The sequence below is a fragment of the Lithobates pipiens genome, unplaced genomic scaffold, assembly GCF_037356315.1.
Source record: "Lithobates pipiens isolate NorthernLeopardFrog02 unplaced genomic scaffold, aLitPip1_a1.2 Scaffold_13, whole genome shotgun sequence".
In the NCBI taxonomy this organism is placed as follows: domain Eukaryota; kingdom Metazoa; phylum Chordata; class Amphibia; order Anura; family Ranidae; genus Lithobates; species Lithobates pipiens.
This window is the reverse complement of record NW_027507718.1, coordinates 387,863,869-387,874,249: the sequence shown is the minus strand read 5'-3', so window position 1 is coordinate 387,874,249 and position 10,381 is coordinate 387,863,869. Positions and strand designations below refer to the sequence as shown.

The window sequence follows — 10,381 nt, the reverse complement described above, 5'->3', positions numbered from 1 at the left end:
TGGCTGCTGAGCCCTGACACCGTGGTCAGTTTACATGCCTCCATCATCCGTAGCCTGCTCTCCTGTGTCCTCATCTGTCACCTTCTCCCCTCCCCTCCCTGCCTGAAAGCTCCCCAATCCTCCTCTCCTGCTATAAAAATGACAGTTTTCCTTCTATAGTTCCGTCCGTTATATACCAGTATGCTCCGCAGTGGATATCGTTTATAAAAATTTTCTGTATAATCGCTCACGTGACTGCCCACCATTATCCTCCTCTGATCATCTCGGCTGATGTCAGCGGGGGTTTCCCAGCACCTCCCCTGCAGCTATCACATCAGGGGGAGAGAAGACCGGCAAGCAGTCACCTGAGCGCCGAATGGCGCTTTGAAATATTGTATTATAAAGCAAATTTTTATAAAGGACACCCACCGCAGAGCTTACGGTTATATATATATATATATATATATATATATATATATACATATATATATAACAAAACTAGAAAAAGGGAAAAAAAATTCACTTAAAACTTTACATTTACATTATATATGCTTAAAAAAAAAAAAAAAAAAAAAAAAATCTAAGTTCTGAAACCGACCTGGAGATCTGCTATAAATTCCACCTTAGACCCCTTTCACACTGGGCCATTTTGCAGGCGCTATAAATAGTGCCTGCAAACCAACCTGAAACAGTCACTGCTGTCGCTCCAATGTGAAAGCTCCGAGGGCTTTCACACTTGATCGGTGCACTAGCAGGATGGTAAAAAAAAAAAAAAAAAAAAAAAGTCCTGCTAGCAGCATCTTTGGAGTGGTGAAGGAGCTCCTGCCCATTGAAATCAATGGGGCAGCGCGGCTATACCGCCAGCAAATCGCCTCTGCAGAGATGCTTTGCGGTGGTTTTTAACCCAAAACCCCGCGCTAGCGGCTGAATAGCGCCGCAAATCTGACGGTAAAGAGCTGCCAAAAATTAGCGGCGCTTTACCGCCTATGCACCTCTCGCCTCAGTGTGAAATGGGCATTACTGTTTAGGTTGAAAACACGGCGCTATTACTACACTGAATCCCAAGCCCTGCCAGCTGAACTCCAGAAATGACCCAATTCACCCAATTTCTTGGAACAAAAAATATGACAAAGACGACCCAGGACTGTTGAACAGTTAGAATCCTATACCAGGCTAGAACGGGACAACATTACTTTTCCAAAACTCCAGTAACTGATCACCTCAGTTCCCAGACTTTACAGAGTGTTAAGAGCAGAGGGGATGCTACATAGTGGTAAACATGGCCCTGTCCCAACTTTTTTGAGATGTGTTGCTGCCAATTTCACAATCACATTTTTTTTCCTTAAAATTGTACTCTCTCAGTGTAAGCATTTTTTTTTTTTAACCAATAAAAGTTTATTGAAACAATTGACAGCACAATACAATACAAAAAAGAAAGAATATATCCATGGACATAAGCCCATAGGGCATAGGATAACATATTGTTCGGTCACAGAAATCCGCTATAGAGTACCTCATAGTTCAGTGGCGTAAGTTGATATACAGAAAAAGCAAGCAAGGGAAAGGCCTCTGTAGGTGCGGAGCCTAAGGAAAAGAATGCCAATAGCCCCCTTTAGCCAGTGCACTTTAATACATTCAATTGTAGGGGGAGAATTTTTAAGTGTCTAGGAGGATGGGGGAAGGGGGCGAGGGACAAGGGAGAAAAGTAGAGGGGAGGGGGGGGAGAGGGGAAGAGGGAACAGTGGGCGGGGAAGCAAGTCCGCAGGCCACGGACTAGAGGGGGAACAGGGCGCGTGTGACTAAAACAGTGGGCTGGTAATACCTTGAGTGGTGGCTGAATCAAAGTGCGGAGGTAGAAACATACAGTACAATCCTCCATGCAGTAATATACCAATTTACATGGCCCTATACCATAATATCCAACCTTGGTCATGTTACATTATACAGGTGTACAGCTAATCGAGTCAACACTCACAGATCAACCATTTTGGAGTTTTGCATAAGCATCTGTGTATTTAAAAATAAACCATGGTCTCCACAGTCTGAAATTTGTCGGTCCTTTCTGAGGCCATTGCTACCGTCTCCTCCATCTTGTATAAGGAATCTACTTCTGAAAGCCATTCCCGTAAGGAAGGTGGATGTGGCGATTTCCAGCGTCGAGGAATGATCGCCTTGGCCGCATTCAGCATGTGGCGCACTACTGATTTTTTGTACTTGCCTAAAGAGTAGCTGGAGATGTGAAGCAGACAACACTCAGGTGTAAGGGCAATATCTGTTTCGATGATGGCGCGGATCTGCGTACAAATCCCGCCCCAAAACTCCCGCAGGTTCGGACAGTCCCACCATATGTGCATCATATCACCCTTAGCTCCTCCACATCTCCAGCAGGACTCTGACGTTCCCGGGTACCATTTGTTGAGTCTGACTGGCGTAAAGTACCAGTTCGTCAAGACTTTGTATGCCATCTCTTGGGTACTAGTGCTTATGGAGCACTTGTGTGCTAATATGCAGGCATTACTCCACTGCTCATCGGTGAAGGTTTTGGAGAAAAACCTCTCCCAATCCCGTTTATGTCTGGTTGAGCGATCTGTCCTGGTAGCTTGTAGCCAATTGTAGACCAGGGAGGTCGCCCTCCGCACTGGTTCCCCCGTGATGCACAATTGCTCAAACCATGTCTGTTCCCTCAAAACATGTGGTCTGTTAGTCGGGCAGTATACATAGTCATGTAGTTGTCTATATTGCCAGTGTGTAAAGTGTTTTGCCTTTAAGGCTGGGTTCACACTGCTGCGGGGGGAGATCCGGATGTGATTCGCACAGCAAATCACATCCGATCTCCGTAGCACTGCGAGTTCAGCCATACAGATAGTATGGCTGAACTCGCAGCTGTCCCGCAGCAAACTCGCACAGGACCCTTTTTTGGGTCCGCAACGGAATCGGATCGCATGGGGGTTCACACCATGCGATCCGATTCCTGTGCGAGTCGGCAGATCGCACTGCGATATGCCGACGGATCTGGGGGTGTCATTAACATAACATTGACACCCCCAGCCGTCCGCATAGGGCAGTGTGAACTGCCGGCGGGAGGTGAGCGATGCGGGAAAACGCCGCGGATTCGCGGCGTTCCCGCATCGCAATAGTGTGAACCTAGCCTTAGTCCTTCGATAAGTCCTGAAAGGACCAGAGTTTGCCTTCAGTGTAAGCATTTGAGGTTTTTCTTTCTTTTTTTTTATTGTAAATAAAATATGGGTTTATGAGATTTGGAAATCATTGCAATCTGTTCTTATGTAGATTGTACAGTGTCCCAACTTTTTGGGAATTGTGGTTACCAATGTTAGATAATTTCATAAAGTCTACTTTATTGATGCCCCCAAAAGCCATGGAGACAAAAAAAAAATACAGGTTGTGAGATTTGATGAAGCCATGTGTTGATTGCACATAACATTAAACAGAACAAAGCTCCCCTCGCAGAGTCTGTGCTCTGCGGATGAAAAGCGGAGTGTACATGATGATCGCCACACATCAGTGATCTGTTCTGCCTGAACGAATGCCAGATTTTGTATAAATGTTATCCGACATCAAAATCATTGACCCTATGCCAGATACAATGTATGGCAATTATTTGTGAATAACACACATATGCCTGGGTCGTGAGATAGTAAAAGTAAAAACTTTAATAAAAAAAAAAAAAAAAAATCAACATCACATTCCACTCTCACTGCCTTGATGGTATAATATACTATAGCTAAAGACAAAGACTAATGGGGTATAGTCTAGGAGCATGGATCAATACAACAGCAGGGGAAAACAATCAGTCTAATCTGAAATAGTCTCCAGGAAATGCAATCAATAATGACCTTTAAAATCATGAAGTATGCACTATATTAAAAATGCAGTTATCTGTCTTCAGCAAATAAGGACCATTAGTGCCATATTACATATGGCTGGTTTAAATAATCCACTATTTAAATAGTCCACGTGCAATTTGTAAATGTTTGTTACATTACGTTGCACCATCACTTGATCTTTTACCTTTAGACCCCTTTCACACTGGGGTGCTTTAGAATTTAAAAAAAGCACCTGTAAAGTGCTTGAAGGAAGCCACAACTGCAATCTCAATGTAAAAGCCCGAGTGCTTTCACACGGAGATCCCATTCACACTGGGGCGTTTTTCAGACGCTTTAGCGTTAAAAAAAAAAAAGCGCCTGAAAGAAGCCGCAACTGCAATCTCAATGTAAAAGCCCGAGTGCTTTCACACTGAGGCGCTGCGCTGGCAGGGCGTCACAGCCGGGCACCCTCTGCGCATGCACGAGCCGCGCCCTGTGACTGGCCACGTAATCATCTTGGAACTGTCACGTGTCCCAGATGATTGACAAGAGGGAGGGGGGAGAGACGATCTCCCTTCCTACGCTGAGGGAAGTGACATCAGGAGCCCAGGCGCCGAAGGAGGCAGACTACGAGGGACCCCCTAGCAACAGGCATTTAGAGGTGAGTAAAAAATAAATAGAAAATTCTCCAAATCTTTTTTTTTATTTTTATTTTTTGGGGTGGAACCCCACTTTAAGTTTGGAGATTTTGATATATGCAATAATACATTTTTTATGAACTAGATATGAGAAGTTATTTGAAAATAATTATGGATTTCTTGCTATCAGGGGTACTAGTAATAACTGTGCCCATGTCAAATGGTAATACGATTAGGTGACCACGCTAAATGGTTCCACAGTAAACAATTTTCCTAAAAGGGAGCATACTTTACAGCAAACCAGTTAAGTCTGGGATAGGTGTTTACAATGATCAGCTTCTATTTATTTAAAACCTTTATCCCAAAAGATAAAAAATAAAATAAAAAAAGCTGCAGGAGCTGGAACACGTTCCACCCTAAAAACAGGTGCAGCATGTAACATGTTCCCAAAGGTGAACTTATCCTTTAGACTGGATTCACACTATTGCAAACTGGATGCAGCGCTGTACACTGATACTCTTACAATTCATGGGAAAGTGGCATGCAGTAAGGGCGGAGGGACTTTACTCTCTGAGATGTTGAAACTACCACTAACCATGTTGTCAGCAGGGTAAATGTAAGTGATTGAGGGAGAAGATTTCCAGCAATGTGCCTTTCCCCTTCCTGCATGCATACAGGACTCAGTGTCCCCAGGGAAACATACCATCGCTTTCCTGAAGGTTGTTCTCAGGTAGAAACAGGGCCTTTGGGCTCAGGGACATCTGGTAACCTTGGCCTTGACATTGAGACTGTTGGACCCTCCTACCTTGCCACTCCAGAGGTACTCTTCACCTAGAGTGCTCCGGATGGGCAAAGGCCACTATGCTACTCACTGATACAAAGTGGTTTACTACTTCTTGTTATCTGTTTAACCACTTCAGCCCCGGAAGGATTTACCCCCTTCCTGACCAGAGCACTTTTTGCGATTCAGCACTGCGTTGCTTTAACTGACAATTGCGCGGTCGTGCGACGTGACACCCAAGCAAAATTGACATCCTTTTTTTCCCACAAATAGAGCTTTCTTTTGGTGGTATTTGATTGCCTCTTCATTTTTTATTTTTTGTGCTGTAAACAAAAAAACTGTGACAATTTTGAAAACTCATTATTTTTTACTTTTTGCTATATATAAAAAAAAGATTTCCTCAGTTTAGGCCGATATGTATTCTACATATTTTTGGTAAAAAAACAAAAAAAAAAAAAAAAAAACGCAATAAGCATATACTGATTGGTTTGCACAAAAGTTATAGCGTCTACACAGAAGGGGCTAGATTTGTAGCATTTATTCTTATTTTTTTTACTAGTAATGGCGGCGATCTGCGATTTTTATCATGACTGCGACATTATGGCAGACACATCAGCCAATTTTGACACATTTTTGGAACCATTAACATTAATACAGAGATCAGTGCGATTAAAAATGCATTGATTACTGTAAAAATGTCACTGGATGTGAAGGGGTAAACACTAGGGGGCGGTGAAGGGGTCAACTATGTTCCCTGGAAGGTGATTCTAACTGAAGGGGAGGGGGCTAACTAGAGGAAGGGACAGATCGTGGTTCCTAGTTAATAGGAGCACATGATCTGTCGCTCTTGTCAGAACAGAACAGTGTGTCTCCTGGTCACAATCACTTGTGGCCAGCAGTCATCGCACCCGTCAGCCACGAGCATCGGCAAAGAACACATATCACCCTCTCTTTATGCTCATCGCTAATTGAAGCTACTCTTAATGCGTGTGACAGGGCATGTACAACACGCACGCTTTCCTCCAAGGAATGCTCGATCACCCCACTTAGGGGCAACCCTACTTTTGTTCCAGGCCTAGCCAGGCGTTTCCTGTCAGCAGAATGGCCACATAGGGGAAACACAGGCAAGACACTTTCTGGAGAGGGCGGTTCAAAAAGCATAAGGAATTGGCTGAACTATCCAATACCGCAAAGTTCCCTTTCTGGTCCTATCTGCAACTGAAACATTAACTAGACGATTCAGCCCGCAGAGGGAGGTTTACTAGAGATCCAACAGTTTAAGTCTCTCTGCACTAGATCCTCTCCCCAAAGCCATATATCGGCACTTTACGCCTCCGTGTTTGGGGAGCATTATGCCACTTTACCTACTGACCACGGTTTTTGGGAATCTAAACTGGAAACAGAATTAGACCAGGTCTGCTGGGATCGAATACATCTTTATATTCATAAGGGCTCCCTAAATGTGGCTACGCAGGAAAATGGCTACAAACTCAAAACTAGGTGGTACAAAACGCCAGATATTCTACATAAATTTATACCATCTGTAAATGAAAGCTGTTAGAGGTGTGGAGTGGAGAAGGGCACTCTTCTTCATATCTGATGGACGTGGTGCCGCTTGATTCAGCCTTATTGGCATAAGGTCCATGACACAACAACCCTGATCACTTCACTCCCGCTAGAGTTCACACCGGCATAATATTTGCTCCAACATTTACAAATCCCCAGAAAACGCTATTTCAAGTCGGTAGTTACGCACATGATTAATGCTGCTAGGCTCTGTGTACCGGTCCGCTGAAGGTCCACGACTTCTCCCTCTATGAAGGAGTGGATCTCTTGTATCAACCACGTTGCAGCGATGGAGGAGCTGATCTATACCACTGGACAAAATATCTGAATACTCAGCCATACGGGCAGCTTGGTATATGTACCGAGAATCTCAGACCTACTAAGAGCCGATACAACATGGCAAGTGAAATGTCCCACGAGATGGGAACTTGGCGGCAATTGATCCTCCTTACCACATTTCATTTGTCACAAGATACAATTTTTCATAATGGAGATGGAGAGGGTAGCTTTTTTTTCCTCTCCCTTCTCCTCCTACCCCTCTGATAGCATAATAGATGTGAAAGGGCATAGCGAGACTAGTGACAAAAAAAGTGTTGACTGACATTTTTCCCCCCACACCCCTTTTGGATACCTCAAGTGACCTAAACAATGGTGTTCCTATATACCTCGTTCTTAAATATCAGACAGTTTGTGGTTATTCTCTACTAAAAACTTACATGAAGGGGAAAAGTTCTGGGAATAGCTAATCACATGCCGCAGGGGCAGGATAACTCCCTTGGATCTTAATAATCATATAGGCTGGGTGGAGTTGTTACAAATACAGAATAAAACAAAAGTATAAAGTATGTATTGGCTTACTTGCAGTAATGTCTATGGAATCATTTACTGTATTGTGCGTGATAACTTTTAATAAAATCTTTGTGAAACAAAAAAAAAAAAATTTCGAACTAAAATCAGAACTGAAAAGGTGAATGGGGATGCACTGGACGCCTGCTGTGAGCCGCTCTGTGCTCAAGTGTGAACCCATCCTTAATGTGGATGTAAACCATCACATATACCCAGTGAAGTGAACAGCCTCAGATGATACACAGGGATGAAACAAATCTCCCTACATAAATTTTACATGTATATCTGCTGTCTTCAATGTTATATATTCTTTAGAAGGTTAAGATTGTGTTACATTTTCTCTTCCTGTTTAACACTGGAAGTGAAATCTAGGCATACAGCTAAGACAGCTGATTGGAGGAAAGGCACACACCCCCACTCCACATAGGCAGAGACTTGCAGAGATGTCCTGTGACATGGTAAGCTGTCTGCTAATCTATTTATAGCAACCTCCCCAACACAAATTTCAGGCTGCTTTTATCTTCTGTGTTGGAGAACTTGTCAGACGTCATCAGGCTGAGCAGGAGACAGCTATAGGACACAGTGCTAAGAAGAGAGATAAGAAAACACAGCTCAAATTTCATGAACCGGGTTAACAGCCACTTTAAGGAATGAAAACAGATGCAGCCACCACATCTAAAAATTGGTAAGCTACATTATATTAAATGTTTGGTTTGGGGTTTATTACTGCTTAATGGCTTCGCGCCCGCCCTATGATTTCATGTGTAAACATATGATCTCATATGTAAACATATGAGATCATCTCTCAGCACCGCTCTTCCTCCTCACACAGAAAGCGTGTGAGAAGGGAGAGATGAACGGTTGCAGTGGCCGTAAGTTAAAAAAAAAAAAAAAAATTTTTTAAAGTGCCATCCGCCCCAGTGCCATCCTCGCCCAGTGCCACCTGTTAGTGCTACCTGTCCCCAGTGCCACCTGTTAGTGCCATCTGTCCCCAGTGCAACCTGTTGTCAGTGCCATTTGTCCCCAGTGCCACGTATAAGTGCCATCTGTCATCAGTTCCACGTATTAGTGCCATCTGTCATCAGTGTCACGTATCAGTGCCATTTGTCATCAGTGCCACCTGTCAGTGTCACATGCCATCTGTTGTCAGTGTCACCAATGCCACTTATCGGTGCCATATGTCATCAGTGTCATCGGTGCCACGTATTATTGCCATCTGTCATCAGTGTCACGTGTCATTGTCCTGGTGCTCCAGGGCCTTCAAAAGTGTAATAGGTAGTCAACAAGTTAGATGTGTAATTTATGCTCCTAGAACACGTGATGGCGCTCCCTGCATGTTGGGCCTCTCTATGTGGCCAGGCTGTGAAAAAGTCCCACACATGTGCTATTGTAATACTCAGGAGGGGTAGCAGAATTTTTTTGGGGGTGTCATTTGTGGTATACACATGCCATGTGAGAGAAATAACATATTACAATGACAATTTTGTTGAAAAAAAAAATAAGAAATCTTAATTTTACAAAGAATTGTGGGAAAAAATGACAACATCAAAAAGCTCACCATGCCTCTTACTAAATACCTTGGAATGTCTACTTTCCAAAAAGGGGTCATTTGGGGGTATTTTTACTTTCCTGACTTGTTCGGGTCGCAAGAAGTGAGATAGGCCACCAGTACATCAGATGTGATCAATTTTGTGCGATTCGCACCACAGCTAATGGACTCTAACTTTCACAAAGACCAAATAATATCCACTAATTTGGGTTATTTTTACCAAAGATATGTAGCAGTATAAATTGTGGCCAAATTTTATGAAGAAAAATTAATAATTTGCATAATTTTGTCACAGAAACAAAGAAATATGTTTTTTTTTTTCAAAGTTTTCGGTCTTTTTTCATTTATAGCGCAAAAAATAAAAACCCCAGAGGTGATCAAATACCACCAAAAGAAAGCTCTATTTGTGGGAAAAAAGGAAAAAAAATCATTTGGGTACAGTGTTGCATGACTGAGTAATTGTCATTCAAAGTGTGAGAGCACCGAAAGCTGAAAATTGGTCTGGGCAGGAGGGGGGTTTAAGTGCCCAGTAGGCAAGTGGTTAAGTAATATTGGTGAACATAAACCTAGAGCATGTCAAGTCTCAAATGTCTGACTTTTTAAACATCCAGACACACAGTCAACCCATCTCCTGGGTGTCCTGGATGTGTAAGATCCTAGCAGGGTCCCTGCTTCATTACATACAGGTGCTCACTCCAGTTGATTACCTAGTGTTTGCAGCCTTGAGGTCACAGAAATGTGTAAGCAGATTCTTCACAACATCATTGCAGACCACCTTGACAATATCAATGTGAGCAAACCGACATCGAAGTTGTCTTGCCAATTCCCAAAAGTCATCTAGAAGCAGATGATATAACTGTCCATCATCCTTGCTGAGATCTCCATACCATGACAGAATGTAGTCCCGATAACTGTAGTCAAACACTGTAAAAGAAAAATGAAAACATAAATACTGCATACTCTAACATTTCTTTACAGTAAACTTTCTTTTGTAAACAGTGCTTCAAAGTAGGCTTTTTTTTATGACAGAAGAGACGGGTGTAGGTTTCTTCTATCATACGTATTTGTCCATGGCCGTCAGGATTTTTCTCTATAAAGCCCCTTTCACATGAGCGCCTCCGTACTGCAGATTCCGCATGCTCAGTGGGGGATCACTCCGCTGATCCCGGCTAAACAGACAGATGACAGGTCCGGTCTG

At 43.1% G+C, this 10,381-nt stretch overlaps 1 protein-coding gene across 1 annotated transcript in view; it reads right to left on the bottom strand.

Moving 5' to 3' along the window:
• SNX25 (sorting nexin 25) overlaps positions 1-10,381 on the bottom strand; it is a 229,212-nt gene that overhangs the window by 98,830 nt on the left and 120,001 nt on the right. Inside the window, exon 3 of the mRNA XM_077477313.1 lies at positions 9,891-10,107. Within this exon, the coding sequence (XP_077333439.1) occupies positions 9,891-10,107 (217 nt within the window). The remainder of the gene's footprint in view (positions 1-9,890; positions 10,108-10,381) is intronic.